Raw genomic sequence first — 18,301 nt, forward strand, 5'->3', positions numbered from 1 at the left:
ACGGCTAAATTTTTTAAACTATCAGTATCAAGTATTGGTGAGTATATTGAGCAACTGGAAATAATATATTGCAGGTAGGAGTGTAAATTGTTACAGTCACTTTGGGAAACTGTTGGGTATCATCTAACTCAAGTTGAACCTGTGTGTACCCTATGACCCAGAAATTCTTCTCCTAGATGTCTACCCAATGGAAATGAGTAGCATAATATGTGAGAGCCTGAAATAGAAACAATCCTAATGTCCATCAGTAGTAGAATGGCTTAATAAATTAATACGTTCATGTAATGGAATACTATATATCAATGAAAATAAGTTGTTTTGCTAAACATAATAATATGAGTGAATCTTACAAACATGATGTTGAGTGAAATAAGCCAGACACAAAAGAATAAATGTTGTATGATTCCATTTATGTGAAGTTCAAAAACAAGTCCCTAGTGTTAGAAGTCAGGTTAGTGGTTAATTTGGGAGAAGAGGAAGGGAGACGGTGTTTGCAAAGGGGCTTCTAGGCTGCTGGTAGTATTCTATTTTCTTGACTTCAGTGATAGTTGTTATAATCACTATGTGATAATTCATCAAGCTTTACAATTAAGATTTGTGCACTTTTCATAATTCATATTTCAATTAAAATTTTTAAATTTAATTTAAAAAGCTGTGTGTGTGTGTATGTATGCATATGTGTATACACATATGTGTATGTACAGAACAAAAAGATGGGAAGAAAATACACCATGATATTAACAAGGGAACGTATGGCTGGAGGCACTATGAGTGGATTTTTATTTTCTTTATTCTTTAGTATATTTTCTATGATAAACATGTATTGTTTTTATAATTTAAAAAAGGATGTTTAAGAATGAAAGAAAAATTGATTCCACAGACTTATCAGTTCCCTCAGGACAGGTCTCACTGTTACAGTCTTAATGCTAACTTGGAGCCTCAACCCACATGATAGTTTGTTTAATAATTATTTATAAAAACATCCTTTCAGGCTTCCCTGGTGGCGCAGTGGTTGAGAGTCCTCCTGCCGATGCAGGGGACACGGGTTCGTGCCCCGGTCTGGGAAGATCCCATATGCCGCGGAGCGGCTGGGCCCGTGAGCCATGGCCGCTGAGCCTGCACGTCCGGAGCCTGTGCTCCGCAAAGGGAGAGGCCACAACAGTGAGAGGCCCGCGTACCGCCAAAAAAAAAAAAAAATCCTTTCATTTTATCTTCACTTGTTACCGTTTGTCTTATAATCCTGTGGAAATTTTCATACGAAAATGTCAAAGTATCATTTATATTGACCAAGTCCACTTTACCACTACTGAGGGTAATTAGTTTCATACTCATCTCTTTTTATAAAAAGACTAAAATGTTCTAACCAGTGAACACATATAGGGATATTTTTATCTTTTGTTTTTAACCAAAGGATCATTTTTTTTTTTAAGATTTTGCCTGGGAGTTAGTGAGAGAGCTAGAGAAGCTGGTTGTGAACTCCAGGCCTGGTTTATCTAGTTAAAATTATCTTTGCTCTTATTCGTTCATTCCTAAATGCTGTACCCTTCTCTGCTATCTGACCTTTAATGTTGCTATTTCTTAAAAATTAATCTTAAATTTTCTCCTCTTATTCTATATGATCTCTGCAGGCAATCTCAGCTACCTCCTTTACCTTAATGTCATCTATGTATTATGACTCACAGATTTACTTCTCCTATATCCAACTGACTATTCTATATCAAAGACATCCGCAAATCAACATATCCAAACATGAATTTATCTTCTTCCTCAAATTTGCACAATAAATAGCACCACCATCTAGCCACTGGATCATGATAGAACACTTTTTTTATCATAATCCACATGCATTCCAGTGCAAGACCTGTTAGTTTTACCTCTCAAGTATCTTTCATCTTTTTCCACTTCTCTCTGTTGATACTCTCATCACCCTAAATAAAACCACTGTAATCTCCCACCTAAATTGCTACTATAGCCTTCTAACTGATCTTTCCATATCCACTGTTGCTCCCTTCTATTCCATTCTCCACACAGCCATCCAAAGTAACTTTTCTATAACTACAGATTTTGTCATATCACTTCTTGTTTAAAATCCTTCAATGGCCTCCTGTTGCACTTAGGGTAAAATCCAGATTTCATACGGCCTACAAAACCTTGCATGATCTGGCTTTTGCCTTCATTTTCACATGATATTCCCTCTCCTTGGAATACTCTTCCTATCCTCTCCCCCTTGTTATAGATGTACTTAATTACCACAATGATTTATGGCTTCATGCTTTTTTGAGCAAAAACTACACACAGTATTTCCTCCACTCTCTGCCAGGCTAACTCTTATTCATTCCTCATTATTCACTTAAATGTCACTTTCTCAGGGAAAACTTATTTGAGCTTTCTTTACACACAGATATGTACCTGGGTGATTATTTGCTTGACATTCCTTTCCCCAACTAGTCTATCAGCTCCACAAGGACAGGGACTATATCTGCTTATTTAACACTGTCTATCCAGTGTTTGGCACAGGCCCCTGGCACATAGGAGGCTCTCAATAAATATTGAATAAACGGAAATGTCCTAGAAAATCCTTCTCAGGCCTTTTGGGTTTTTTCCCGCCATGCCTCAAGGCTTGCAGGATCTTAGTTCCCAGACCAGGGATCCAACACAGGCCCTCAGCAGTGAGAGCCCGAGTCTTTACCACTGGACCGCCAGGGTACTCCCATGACTTTGATTTCTTCAACAGCCACACCAGCTCCATATAGACTGTTACCTGGACGTCTCAAATACTGACTTACTCCCTTTTTTTTTCTGCAAGCACCCATTTTGGCAGCTCAGTTTCTTGTCTCCTGGATTCCTTATAGACCAGAAAACATTTACACAGTTTACCATCCTTTCTTTCCTATCAGATAAACAAACCCTTTTGAAGTTTTAGGTGAAATTTTACTGTTACTAACTCTCTAGGCTTTGCCTTATCCTAGCCTAATGTAAGGTACCTAATGCCGTGCCTGGCACATAGTAGGGGCCTAATCACTGCTTGCCGTTATTATAATTTTGAGCTCTCATTTTCAAAATCCCCTCCTGGTATTCCAGCAGTAATTGCGCTATCCCAGAAGTTTTCCATCGTGTGCACACTAGGTATTAATAAACTGCCTGATTTCTTCCACAGCTGCTGCTACTACCACCAGCTGGGCCCAAAAGATTCACCATTTGCTCCATACCCCTTCAAATCCTTAGAGGGGGTGTCACTCCACACATCCAGTCTGTTGACTAAGGCCAGCTCCCCTGGGAGACTGGGTCCTGCTCCTGATTTTTCTTTTTCTAGTTGAACCACCCAAGGGTAAGAATTGGTATTCAAACCATCTCTGCCGCTTGCTTTCGGAGCACCATTGCTATTCTTTTCTCATCAGCAAGGTACTCAGAGGCCCAGTCCTTGGTTTATACATAGTTTATCTTATTTTATCTCAGTTCCATCTCTGTAGAGCTAGTGAAAACTAGAATCAGAAGTGAGACTCTGTAATCTGCATTTTTAACAACAAACCCCAAGTGATTAACATTTGAGAATCACTGTACTGGTGAGAACTCTTGTTATTCTCACTGTGTGGAAAATGCGTTATTCTGACTTACCCTATATTCTGTGTGGTAGAATAAACCAAGAAAGGATATGGCTATTTTCAGACACACCATCCAGCTTACATTCAGGGCCTGAACCAGGTGGTAGATCACAGCAATATGAGGCTAGAGGCCAAAGTATAGCTTTGTAGTGAAGAACAAGACTTTGAAGAGAGACCAACATATAGATGCTAACTCATATACTTTCAGTCTGTTACATTACTTACCTGTATAAGCTTTAGTTGTTTTTGCTTTAAAATTAGGATAATAATACCACCTCATAGAGTTGTTAGGAGAGTTCACTGGAATATACTCAACAGATATTCATTGAGCATCTACTATGTGACAGGCACTGTTCACATGTTGCAAATATACCAGGAAATAAAACAATTTATGCCCTCAAGGAGCATTCATTCTAGCGGGGATGTGTATAAAAAGTGCTTAGACTCTGGCGTGGAGGAAGCATTCAATAAATGGCTGTTATTAACAAATATATAAGGATAAGGAGTGTATTTGTTTTTCTTTGCCACTTTCAGTTTACAGAAGAAGTATAGGATATATTATTTGCCCACCTGGAGCTTAGATCAAGGTGGTCAATAGGACATTCTATAAATATTTTGTTTGTTTGTTTGTTCATTCTATAAATATTAACTCAGTGCTGTAATGATCCAGGCACTGTGAGGTATAAAATGAGTCTGTACACTAGGCTTTAAAAACTTCAATCTAGTTGGGAATATATGAGAAGTGCACAATTCCAACGTAAAAGAAAATGCAATAGGTCTTCCAAAAGGCCAAAGTGATCTTTTTTTTTTAATATATATATATCTTTAACATCTTTATTGGAGTATAATTGCTTTACAATGGTGTGTTAGTTTCTGCTTTATAACAAAGTGAATCAGTTATACATATACATTTGTCCCCGTATCTCTTCCCTCTTGCATCTCCCTCCCTCCCACCCTCCCTATCCCACCCCTCTAGGTGGTCACAAAGCACCAAGCTGATCTCCCTGTGCTATGCAGCTGCTTCCCACTAGCTAGCTGTTTTATGTTTGATAGTGTATATATGTCCATGCCACTCTCTCACTTTCTCCCAGCTTACCCTTCCCCCTCCCCATATCCTCAAGTCCATTCTCTACTAGGTCTGCGTCTTTATTCTCGTCTTGCCCCGAGGTTCTTCATGACCTTTTTTTTTTTTAGATTCCATATATATGTGTTAGTGTACGGTATTTGTTTTTCTCTTTCTGACTTACTTCACTCTGTATGACAGACTCTAGGTCCATCCACCTCACTACAAATAACTCAATTTCGTTTCTTTTTATGGCTGAGTAATATTCCATTGTTTTTATGTGCCACATCTTCTTTATCCATTCATCTGTCGATGTACACTTAGGTTGCTTCCATGTCCTGGCTATTGTAAATAGAGCTCCAGTGAACATTGTGGTACATGACTGTTTTTGAATTATGGTTTTCTCAGGGTATATGCTCAGTAGTGGGATTGCTGGGTCATATGGTAGTTCTAGTTTTAGTTTTTTAAGGAACCTCCATACTGTTCTCGTAGTGGCTGTATCAATTTACATTCCTACCAACAGTGCAAGAGGGTTCCCTTTTCTCCACACCCTCTCCAGCATTTAATGTTGTGTAGATTTTTTGATGATGGCCATTCTGACTGGTGTGAGATGATATCTCATTGTAGTTTTGATTTGCATTTCTCTAATGATTAATGATGTTGAGCATTCTTTCATGTGTTTGTTGGCAGTCTGTATATCTTCTTTGGAGAAATGTCTGTTTAGGTCTTCTGCCCATTTTTGGATTGGGTTTTTTGTTTTTTTTAATGTTGAGCTTCATGAGCTGTTTGTATATTTTAGAGATTAATCCTTTGCCCATTGATTCATTTCCAAATATTTTCTCCCATTCTGAGTGTTGTCTTTTGGTCTTGTTTATGGTTTCCTTTGCTGTGCAAAAGCTTTTAAGTTTCATTAGGTCCCATTTGTTTATTTTTGGTTTTATTTCCATTTCTCTAGGAGGTGGGTCCAAAAGGATCTTGCTGTGATTTATGTCATAGAGTGTTCTGCCTATGTTCTCCTCTAAGAATTTGATTGTGTCTGGTCTTACATTTAGGTGTGTAATCCATTTTGAGTTTATTTTTGTGTATGGTGTTAGGGAGTGTTGTAATTTCATTCTTTTACACGTAGCTGTCCATTTTCCCAGCACCACTTATTGAAGAGGTTGTCTTTTCTCCACTGTATGTTCTTGCCTCGTTATCAAAGATAAAGTGACTATATGTGCGTGGGTTTATCTCTGGGCTTTCTATCCTGTTCCATTAATCTATATTTCTGTTTTCGTTTCAGTACCATACTATCTTTATTACTGTAGCTTTGTAGTATAGTCTGAGTCAGGGAGCCTGACTCCTCCAGCTCCGTTTTTCTTTCTCAAGATTGCTTTGGCTATTCGGGGTCTTTTGTGTTTCCATACAAATTGTGAAATTTTTTGTTCTAGTTCTGTGAAAAATGCCAGTGGTAGTTTGATAGGGATTGCATTGAATCTGTAGATTGTTTTGGGTAGTAGAGTCATTTTCACAATGTTGGTTCTTCCAATCCAAGAACATGGTGTATCTCTCCATCTATTTGTATCATCTTTAATTTCTTTCATCAGTGTCTTATAATTTTCTGCATACAGGTCTTTTATCTCCTTAGGTAGGTTTATTCCTAGATAGTTTATTCTTTTTGTTGCAGTGGTAAATGGGAGTGTTTTCTTAAGTTCACTTTCAGACTTTTTATCATTAGTATACAGGAATGCAAGAGATTTCTGTGCATTAATTTTGTATCCTGCTACTTTACCAAATTCATTGATGAGCTCTAAGAGTTTTCTGGTAGCATCTCTAGGATTCTCTATGTATAGTATCATGTCATCTGCAAACAGTGACAGCTTTACTTCTTCTTTTCCAGTTTGGATTCCTTTTATTTCTTTTTCTTCTCTGATTGCTGTGGCTAAAACTTCCAAAACTATGTTGAATAATAGTGGTGAGAGTGGGCAACCTTGTCTTGTTCCTGATCTTAGAGGAAATGGTTTCCGTTTTTCACCATTGAGGACAATGTTGGCTGTGGGTTTGTCATATATGGCCTTTATTATGTTGAGGAAAATTCCCTCTGCGCCTACTTTCTGGATGGTTTTTAATCATAAATGGATGTTGGATTTTGTCAAAAGCTTTCTCTGCATCTATTGAGATGATCATATGGTTTTTCTCCTTCAGTTTGTTAATATGGTTTATCCCAATGATTGATCTGCGTATATTGAAGAATCCTTGCATTCCTGTGGTAAACCTCACTTGATCATGGTGTATGATCCTTTTAATGTGCTGTTGGATTCTGTTTGCTAGTATTTTGTTGAGGATTTTTGCATCTATGTTCATCAGTGATATTGGCCTGTAGTTTTCTTTCTTTGTGACATCTTTGTCTGGTTTTTGTATCAGGGTGATGGTGGCCTTGTAGAATGAGTTTGGGAGTGTTCCTCCCTCTGCTATATTTTGGAAGAGTTTGAGAAGGATAGCTGTTAGCTCTTCTCTAAATGTTTGATAGAATTTGCCTGTGAAGCCATCTGGTCCTGGGCTTTTGTTTGTTGGAAGATTTTTAATCACAGTCTCAATTTCAGTGCTTGTGATTGGTCTGTTCATATTTTCTGTTTCCTCCTCGTTCAGTCTCGGACGGTTGTGCTTTTCTAAGAATTTGTCCATTTCTTCCAGGTTGTCCATTTTACAGGCATATTGTTGCTTTTAGTAATCTCTCATGATCCTTTGTATTTCTGCAGTGTCAGTTGTTACTCCTCCTTTTCCATTTCTAATTCTATCAATTTGAGTCTTCTTTTTTTTCTTGATGAGTCTGGCTAGTGGTTTACGAATTTTGTTTATCTTCTCAAAGAACCAGCTTTTAGTTTTATTGATCTTTGCTATCATTTCCTTCATTTCTTTTTCATTTATTTCTGATCTGATCTTTATAATTTCTTTCCTTCTGCTGACTTTGGGGGTTTTTTGTTCTTCTTTCTCTAATTGCTTTAGGTGTAAGGTTAGGTTGTTTATTTGAGATGTTTCTTGTTTCTTAAGGTAGGATTGCATTGCTATAAACTTCCCCCTTAGAACTGCTTTTGCTGCATCCCATAGGTTTCGGGTCTTCGTGTTTTCATTATCATTTGTTTCTAGGTATATTTTGATTTCCTGTTTGCTTTCTTCAGTGATCTCTTGGTTATTAAGTAGTGTATTGTTTAGCCTCCAGTGTTAGTATTTTTACAGGTTTTTTCCTGTAATTGATATCTAGTCTCATAGCATTGTGGTCAGAAAAGATACTTGATATGATTTCAGTTTTCTTAAATTTACCAAGGCTTGATTTGTGGCCCAAGATATGATCTATCCTGGAGAATGTTCCATGAGCACTTGAGAAGAAAGTGTATTGTGTTGTTTTTGGATGGAATGTCCTATATATATTAATTAAGTCCATGTTGTTTAATGTATCATTTAAAGCTTTTGTTACCTTATTTATTTTCATTTTGGATTATCTGTCCATTGGTGAAAGTGGGGTGTTAAAGTCCCCTACTATGTTTGTGTTACTGTCGATTTCCCCTTTTATGGCTGTTAGTATTTGCCTTATGTATTGAGGTGCTCCTATGTTGGGTGCATAAATATTTACAATTGTTATATCTTCTTCTTGGACTGACCCCTTGATCATTATGTAATGTCCTTCTTTGTCTCTTGCAATAGTCTTTGTTTTAAAGTCTGTTTTGTCTGATATGAGAATTGCTACTCCAGCTTTCTTTTGGTTTCCATTTGCATGAAATAGCTTTTTCCATCCCCTTACTTTCAGTCTGTATGTGTCTCTAGGTCTGAAGTGGGTCTCTTGTAGACAGCAAATATATGGGTCTTGTTTTTGTATCCATTCAGCCAATCTGTGTCTTTTGGTGGGAGCATTTAATCCATTTACATTTAAGGTAATTATCGATATGTATGTTCCTATTACCATTTTCTTAATTGTTTTGGGTTTGTTATTGTAGGTCTTTTCCTTCTCTTATGTTTCCTACCTAGAGAAGTTCCTTTAGCATTTGTTGTAAAGCTGGTTTGGTGGTGGTGAATCCTCTTAGCTTTTGCTTGTCTGTAAAGGTTTTAATTTCTCCATCAAATCTGAATGAGATCCTTGCTGGGTAGAGTAATCTTGATTGTAGGTTTTTCTCCTTCATCACTTTAATATGTCCTGCCACTCCCTTCTGGCTTGCAGAGTTTCTGCTGAAAGATCAGCTGTTAACCTTATGGGGATTTCCTTGTGTGTTGTTGTTTTTCCCTTGCTGCTTTTAATGTTTTTTCTTTGTATTTAATTTTTGATTGTTTGATTAATATGTGTCTTGGCGTGTTTCTCCTTGGATTTATCCTGTATGGGACTCTCTATGCTTCCTGGACTTGATTAAGTATTTCCTTTCCCATATTAGGGAAGTTTTCAACTATAATCTCTTCAAAGATTTTCTCAGTCCCTTTCTTTTTTTCTTCTTCTGGGACCCCTATAATTCGAATGTTGGTGTGTTTAATGTTGTCCCAGAGGTCTCTGAGACTGTCCTCAATTCTTTTCATTCTTTTTTCTTTATTCTGCTCTGCAGTAGTTATTTCCATTATTTTATCTTCCAGGTCACTTATCCGTTCTTCTGCCTCAGTTGTTCTGCTTTGATCCCTTTGAGACAATTTTTAATTTCATTTATTGTGTTGTTCATTATTGTTTGTTTGCCCTTTAGTTCTTCTAGGTCCTTGATAAACGTTTCTTGTATTTATTCTATTTCCAAGATTTTGGATCATCTTTACTATCATTATTCTGAATTGTTTTTCAGGTAGACTACCTATTTCCTGTTCATTTTTTAGGTCTGGTGGGTTTTTGCCTTGCACCTTCATCTGATGTGTGTTCCTCTGTCTTCTCATTTTGCTTAACTTACTGTGTTTGGGATCTCCTTTTTGCAGGCTGCAGGTTCGTAGTTCCTGTTGTTTTTGGTGTCTGTCCCCAGTGGCTAAGTTGGTTCAGTGGGTTGTGTAGGCTTCCTGGTGGAGGGGACTAGTGCCTGTGTTCTGGTGGATGAGGCTGGATCTTGTCTTTCTGGTGGGCAGGTCCACGTCTGGTGGTGTGTTTTGGGGTGTCTGTGACCTTACTATGATTTTAGGCAGCCTCTGTGCTAATGGATGGGGTTGTGTTCGTGTCTTGCTAGTTGTTTGGCCTAGGGTGTCCAGCACTGTAGTTTGCTGGTTGTTGAGTGGAGCTGGGTCTTGGTGTTGTGATGGAGATCTCTGGGAGATTTTCACCGTTTGATATTACGTGGAGCTGGGAGGTCTCTTGTGAACCAGTGTCCTGAACTTGGCTCTCCCACCTCAGAGACACAGCCCTGATGCCTGGGAGGAGCACCAAGAGCCTGTCATCTACACAGCTCAGAATAAAAGGGAGAAAAAAAAGAAAGAAAGAAAGAAGATAAAATAAAATAAAGTAAAATAAGGTAAAATAAAATTAAATAAAGTTATTAAAATAATTATTAAAATCAATTGTTTAAGTAATAAAAAAAGAAAGAAGAGAGCAACCAAACCAAAAATCAAATCCACCAATGATAACAAGTGCTATGAACTATACTAAAAAAAAAAATTTAAAAAAAAAACAACGGACAGACAGAACCCTAGGACAAATAGTAAAAGCAAAGCTATACAGACAAAATCACACACAGAAGCATACCCATACACACTCATAAAAAGAGAAAAAGGGAAAAAAGTATATATATATCATTGCTCCCAAAGTCCACCTCAATTTGGGATGATTCATTGTCTATTCAGGTATTCCACAGATGCAGGGTACATCAAGTTGATTGTGGAGATTTAATCCGCTGCTCCTGAGGCTGCTGGGAGAAATTTCCCTTTCTTTTCTTTGTTCGCACAGCTCCTGGGTTTCAGCTTTGGATTTGGACCCGCCTTGCGTGTAGGTCGCCTGAAGGCATCTGTTCTTCGCTCAGACAGGATGGGGTTAAAAGAGCAGCTGATTTCGGGGGCTCTGGCTTACTCAGGCTTGGGGGAGGGAGGGGTATGGATTCAGGGTGAGCCTGCGGTGGCAGAGGCCATCATGACATTGCAACAGCCTGAGCCGCGCCATGTGTTCTCCCGGGGAAGTTGTCCCTGGATCATGGGACCCTGGCAATGGTGGGCTGCGCAGGCTCCCAGGAGGGGAGGTGTGGATAGTGACCTGTGCTTGCACACAGGCTTCTTGGTGGCTGCAGCAGCAGCCTTAGCATCTCATGCCCGTCTCTGGGGTCCGTGCTGATAGCCGCGGCTCACGCCCATCTCTGGAGCTCCTTTAAGCAGCGCTCTTAATCCCCTCTCCTTGTGCAACAGGAAACAAAGAGGCAAGAAAAAGTGTCTAGCCTCTTCGGCAGCTCCAGACTTTTTCCCGGACTCCCTCCCACCTAGCTGTGGCGCACTAGCCCCCTTCAGGCTGTGTTCACCCAGCCAACCCCAGTCCTCTCCCTGGGATCCGACCTCCAAAGCCCAAGCCTCAGCTCCCAGTGCCCGCCCGCCCCAGTGGGTGAGCAGACAAGCCTCTCAGGCTGGTGAGTGCTGGTCGGCACCTATCTTCTGTGCGGGAATCCCTCCTCTTTGCCCTCCACACCCCTGTTGCTGCACTCTTCTCCGTGGCTCCAAAGCTTCCCCTCTCCACCACCTGCAGTCTCCACCCACGAAGGGGCTTCCAAGTGTGTGGGAACCTTTCCTCCTTCACAACTCCCTCCCACTGGTGCAGGTCCCATCCCTATTCTTTTGTGTCTGTTTTTCCTTTTTTCTTTTGCCCTACCCAGGTACATGGGGAGTTTCTTGCCCTTTGGGAGTTCCGAAGTCTTCTGCCAGCATTCAGTAGGTGTTCTGTAGGAGTTGTTCCACATGTACATGTATTTCTGATGTATTTGTGGGGAGGAAGGTGATCTCCACGTCCTACTCTTCGCCATCTTGAAGCTCCCCCCAAAAGCAATCTTGAGAAAGAAAAATGGAGCTGGCAGAATCAGGCTCCTGGACTTCAGACTACACTACAAAGCTACAGTAATCAAGACAATATGGTACTGGCACAAAAACAGAAATATAGATCAATGGAACAGGATAGAAAGCCCAGAGATAAACTCATGCACATATGGTCACCTTATTTTTAATAAAGGAGGCAAGAAGATACAGTGGAGAAAAGACAGCCTCTTCAATAAGTGGTGCTGGGAAAACTGGACAGCTACATGTAAAAGAATGAAATTACAACACTCCCTAACACCATACACAAAAATAAACTCAAAATGGTTAAAGACCTAAATGTAAGGCCAGACACTATCAAACTCTTAGAAGAAAACATAGGCAGAACACTCTATGACATAAATCACAGCAAGATCCTTTTTGACCCACTCCTAGAGAAATGGAAATAAAACCAAAAATAAACAAATGGGACCTAATGAAACTTAAAAGCTTTTGCAAAGGAAACCATAAACAAGACCAAAAGACAACCCTCAGAATGGGAGAAAACATTTGCAAATGAAGCAACTAACAAAGATTAATCTCCAAAATTTAGACACAGCTCATGCAGCTCAATATCAAAAAAAGAAACAACCCAATCCAAAAATGGGCAGAAGACCTAAATAGACGTTTCTCCAAAGAAGATATACAGATTGCCAACAAACACATGAAAGAATGCTCAACATCACTAATCATTAGAGAAATGCAAATCAAAACTACAATGAGGTATCACTTCACACTAGTCAGAATGGCCATCATCTAAAAGTCTACAAACAATAAATGCTGGAGAGGGTGTGGAGGAAAGGGAACCCTCTTGCACTGTTGGTGGGAATATAAATTGATACCGCCACTATGGAGAACATTATGAAGGTTCCTTAAAAAACTAAAAATAGAATTACCGTATGACCCAGCAATCCCACTACTGGGCATATACCCTGAGAAAACCATAATTCAAAAAGAGTCATGTACCACAATGTTCATTGCAGCTCTGTTTTCAAAAGCCAGGACATGGAAGCAACCTAAGTGTACATCGACTGATGAATGGATAAAGAAGATGTGGCACATATATACAATGGAATATTACTCAGCCATAAAAAGAAACAAAATTGAGTTATTTGTAGTGAGGTGGATGGACCTAGAGTCTGTCATACAGAGTGAAGTAAGTCAGAAAGAGAAAAACAAATACCGTACACTAACACATATATATGGAATCTAAAAAAAAAAAAAAAAGGTCATGAAGAACCTCGGGGCAAGATGGGAATAAAGATGCAGACCTACTAGAGAATGGACTTGAGGATACGGGGAGGGGGAAGGGTAAGCTGGGACAAAGTGAGAGTGTGGCATGGACATATATACACTACCAAACGTAAAATAGCTAGCTAGTGGGAAGCAGCCGCATAGCACAGGGAGATCAGCTTGGTGCTTTGTGACCGCCTAGAGAGGTGGGATAGGGAGGGTGGGAGCGAGACGCAAGAGGGAGGAGATATGGGGATATATGTATATGTATAACTGATTCACTTTGTTATAAAGTAGAAACTAACACACCACTGTAAAGCAATTATACGCCAATAAAGATGTTAAAAAATGCAACAGGTGTTTAAGAGAAGTAATTATAAAGTACTAAGAAGAGTGTTACTGCCTTTTTATGCATATGAGCATAAGATGGACATAGATTTGATGGTGGCAGTTGGGTATATAGCTAATTCAGTGAGGGGGTAAAAAAGTCCTGCCAAGTGAATTAAGCAATAGGTGAATTTTGGCAGCATTAACCTCTCTGTATACTTACTTTATGGTTTCCATTTCTCATTGCAGCCGTGACTGTAGAGCTGAGGCAGTATTGATGAGAAGTAGTGTTTTCTGGCCAAAGAACAGGTTGTGGGGAGAGGAAAGGAAGTAAAGGATAAAAGCATAAGTAAAGTCATAAGGAAATGTCATTGACTTCTGCGAATACTAAGTTTCTAGCTGAAACATAGCGTAAGTATAGGAAAGGCAAGGTTAGAAACATAGCGTAAGTATAGGAAAGACAAGGTTAGAAATGAAGGAGCCTGACCGGGGAGGGTCCTGAATGCTAGGCTGAATTTGGACTTCATTTATTAAGAATAGTTTATCACTGAATACTTCTGAGCAGGGAAGTGATATGATCAGAACTCGGTTTAGAATACTACATTTGAAGAAAAGTAGCATGTAGTAGATTCCATAAACTGGAGGCTTATAGTGTTAATTAGTATTTATAGAATAAATTAATGTGTGAGCCCTCCTGATTCCCTGGAGAATAAGATGCACTAAAAAAGCTTAGCAGGGGCTTCCCAGGTGGCACAGTGGTTAAGAATCCGCCTGCCAATGCAGGGGACACGGGTTTGAGCCTTGGTCCAGGAAGATGCCACATGCCACGGAGCAACTAAGCCCATGTGCCACCACTACTGAGCCCTGCGCTCTAGAGCCTGCGAGCCACAACTGTTGAGCCCTCGTGCCACAACTACTGAAGCCCGCACACCTAGAACCCATGCTCCACAACAAGAGAAGCCACTGCAATGAGAACCCTGCGTGCCACAACGAAGAGTAGCCCCCACTCACTGCAACTAGAGAAAGCCCATGCACAGCAATGAAGACCCAACACAGCAAAAATAAATAAATTTATTTTAAAAAGCTTAGCAGAAGAGTAGCTTTTCTCTGCAGATTTCATTTAAGCAAGCCTTTGATCTAAGAGTACAAGAAGGTTGGTAGACGTACTGATGAAATACAACATGAATTTGTAACCGACTGCATGACCACACCTATAGAATATTGACTTACAGTCTTTTGTCACTTGGAGACAGGGTTCTAAAAACTTATCATAGGACTTTGTCTTTGAGAAGATGACAGAAGAATATTCAGTTTTCATTCCACAAATATTTCCTAGGTGCTTGTCATATTACCAGCACTGTGCTATAGGTAATTCAACTGTGAGCAAGGAGCTAACAGGCTACTAGGGGAAAGGGATGCATAAATAACTAAAACTGTGTTTTAAGTGATGTTGCTGAGGTGAGCCCAGATATAAAAGATATCTTGAGTGCAAATTTGTAAAATTATATCACCATGTATATAACTCCGCCTGTGCTTCAGGGGCAAGTTTCTTCTTTTTTTTTTTTTTTTGTGGCTGCATTGGATCTTCGTTGCTGTATGCGGGCTTTCTCTAGTTGTGGTGAGCGGGGGCTACTCTTTGTTGTGGTGCGCGGGCTTCTCATTGCAGTGGCTTCTCTTGTAGCAGAGCATGGGCTCTAGGTATGTGGGCTTCAGTAGTTCTGGCTTGCGGGCTCTAGAGCACAGGCTCAGTAGTTGTGGCACACAGGCTTAGTTCCTCCGCGGCATGTGGGATCTTCCAGGACCAGGGCTCGAACCCATGTCCCCTGCATTGGCAGGCGGATTCTTAACCACTGGGCCACCAGGGAAGTCCCCAGGGGGAAGTTTCTAGAAATTTAGAAGTGTTGACACCACTTGAGAAGCTACAATTTTATAGTGAGCTTTAAAAAGAGAATTTTTTATTTTCTAAGGAAGTATTTTTTAATTTTAAAATAATATGTGTGCTTTAAGGCTTATTTGAACTTCATAGAAAAACAAAAAAGAAGAAAAAATGTCATTCTCTTAGGGAAAAAAAATACATCACTATTTTCATGTTTGTGTATTTCCTTCTGGGCTTTTTCCCCCAGGATGGTATTTGTAGACTTTGGAAGAGGATACAACTGAGAGTTTAGTGAACATGAAACTAGCATTAGCTCTCTTACATTTGTTTAGGCCCACACAATTGACAAAGCCCAGATTAAGGCAGAATACCCATCTGTTTCTGAATATATTCACAGAGGCCCCCTCCTGCTGAATGTGTAGGGTAGGAACTCAAGGGATTCATTTCATCATTCCCATTCCTCACAGGTGCCCCTGACCCCACAGCTGGGGCCAGCATTGATGATGAGAACTGTTGGCATTTGGACGAGGAACAGGTGAAAGAACAAGTGAAGCTCTTTCTCTCCCAGGGTGGTTACTATGGCTCTGGAAAGCAACTCAATTCAATGTTTGCCAAGGTAAGATATGAAAAGTTTTTTTTTTTTTTTTAAGTAAACTGGGCTCACCACACTTCTGGCTTCATGCGTTGTAGCTAGCTCACTTGACCTACCTGTACTGAATGCTTGAAAACTAACTGTGGGGAGGGGAGCTGAGCAGAGCAGACTTGAGCAGGTTGCATCCAGAGACCCCTACTGCCTCACCCTGGCAGTCCTCTTCCTTCTGCTCAGCTCTCTAAGTGAGTTAGCATTCCTGGGGGGATTAGTAATGAAGCTACCTTCCCTCTGCTTTGAACCCAAGGCTGCCCGATGAGGCTTTAAAGAGACTTAGTATTTTGGAACTGGGGACTCTCACAGCAGGCTTTCTCTCTCTTTTTTTTTCTTAACACCATTAGTGAAATATAAATCACATAGCATAAAATTCACCCATTTTAAAAAGTGTACAATTCAATGGTTTTTAATATATTCACAGATATGTACAGCTATCACCACAGTCAACTTTAAAACATTTTCATTATCTTAAAAAGAAACCCCATACCCTTTACCTATCACTCCCCTATTCCCCATGCCCCACTCCCCCAGCCCTAAGCAACCACTAATCTACTTTCTGTCTCTATAGATTTCCCTATTCTGGACTGGCTTCTTTCTCCTGGAATAGTATTTTAAAGTATTTAAAAACACATCCATGCTGTAGCATGTGTCAGTACTCCATTCCTTTTTATGGCCAAGTAATACTCCATTATATGGATACCACACTTTTTGTTTATCCATTTGTCTGTTGATGGGCATTTGGATTGTTTCCATTTTTTAGCTATTATAAATAATGCTGCTATAAACATTCTTGCACAATGTTTCTGTGTGGACATATATATTTTCATTTCTCTCTAGGCATGGAATTGATAGGCCATATGGTAGCTCTGTGTTTAATCATTTGAGGAATTTCTAGACTGATTTCCAAAGTGGCTACATCATTCTACATTCCCGCCAAACAATGTATGAGGGTTCTGATTTCTCTGTATCCTTGCCAACACTTATTATCTGGCTTTTTGATTCTAGCCATCCTTGTGAGTGTGAAGTGGTATCTCATTGCCCACAGCAGCCTTTCTTGATACATGCGAAGAACTTACATACAGAACAAGAGGCCTTCTTTTTGGCTCTTTGGATATGCTGTGCTTAGTTACTTCATCTTCTCCTCCCCCTCCTCCCCGTCTTTCTCCTCCTACTTTGTCATGATGTGCAGTCACCAACTCTTGCCCCTCCTTATGTGTCAGGTTCGAGAGATGCTGCGGATGAGAGATTCCAATGGAGCCAGGATGCTGACGCTAATAACTGAGCAGTTTATGGCTGACCCACGACTCACACTCTGGAGGCAGCAAGGAACAACCATGACAGATAAGTGCAGGCAGCTCTGGGATGAGCTAGGTAAGTCCACATATCTCAGAGAAGTGCTCTGTCTATCCTATCAGCTTGCCCCCACTTGCAATAGTGTTAGTGAACACTTGCCATCAGTCATTACATGGATCTTGCTAAGTGAACTTTAGCCCAATTGGCAGAAGATTTAGGCTCTACAGAGGCTACCCAGAGTAGTTCTGAACTCACTTGTGTTTCTTCCACAGCATTGTGCTTTGCTATTGACATCTGCATTCTGTTCCAGATGTTACCACATAGAAGCCTTTGGTGAGAGAAAACCTTTTGCCTTGGCTTCTGTTCCATGGCATTAGCCTGGCTCTCCAGATACTTACCAAACTCACTTTTCTTGCTTTCCCTGGATCTGCTTCTCTTTATCACCCCCAGACAAACCTCTTAGACATAAGGCAGTTTCCAAGACTTGGGCCTTGGACTTCCATTCTTTCTCTATACTCCTTTGAGAACTCTTTTTTTTCAATAGCATGGCTTCAGAGTTTCCTTTATGATGATCTCATCCTCATCTTCTTTCCACTTATCTGAGTTCCAGTCTCATATTAGCAACTGCCCTATGACCATTTCTCCTGAAAAAAATCTCCTGATCACCTCAAACTTGAGAAACCCAAAAATGAAATCAGGGCTTCTGTGAAAAGAGATTCCCCTGAAGCTGGCATTGGCACCACCATTTCTTACTCTACCAAACTTGTTGTCAAGCACTCATTTTTTGTTCATTCCCTACATCCAGTCACCAAATTAATTTGATTCCTTGACCTTCAGAATGCAATTTAGTGTCCGTTCACACTTTTTACTTCCCATCACCACTGATCTGGTTGAGGGCCTTGGGACTTTTTTTTGGTGGGGGGGACTTTTAGATTAAATTAGACCTGTGGCCTCCTGACTGGCTTCTCTGTTCTAGATTCTTCTCATCAAGGCCATCTTCTTTAGTCACTATTTCTCTTTATCATTCCCCTGTTCCAAGGCTAGTTTTGCAGGGCTAATACTCAGCTCCTCCCCCTGTTTGCAGAATCCTCCATACTCTGAACTCACTATCCAGTCATGGCCCCACTCTTGGATTATACTGGAAAACTTCCATATAACATATTCTAAAAGCTCTATTATAGCTTCTCCATATTCCCTCCAGCCCAGAAAGCAATGACAAACTTTCCACTCATACAAAATAGCACAAGAAAAAAACTAAAGTATAGGGGCTTCCCTGGTGGCGCAGTGGT

At 40.1% G+C, this 18,301-nt stretch overlaps 1 protein-coding gene across 1 annotated transcript in view; it reads left to right on the forward strand.

Annotated features, from left to right (window-relative positions):
* Window positions 1-18,301, forward strand: part of ZSWIM5 (zinc finger SWIM-type containing 5) — a 260,902-nt gene that overhangs the window by 184,500 nt on the left and 58,101 nt on the right. Inside the window, exons 3-4 of the mRNA XM_049698756.1 lie at window positions 15,541-15,689; window positions 16,940-17,090. Of these exons, the coding sequence (XP_049554713.1) occupies window positions 15,541-15,689; window positions 16,940-17,090 (300 nt within the window). The remainder of the gene's footprint in view (window positions 1-15,540; window positions 15,690-16,939; window positions 17,091-18,301) is intronic.

Source organism: Orcinus orca, chromosome 1, assembly GCF_937001465.1.
Source record: "Orcinus orca chromosome 1, mOrcOrc1.1, whole genome shotgun sequence".
NCBI classification, from domain to species: Eukaryota; Metazoa; Chordata; class Mammalia; order Artiodactyla; family Delphinidae; genus Orcinus; species Orcinus orca.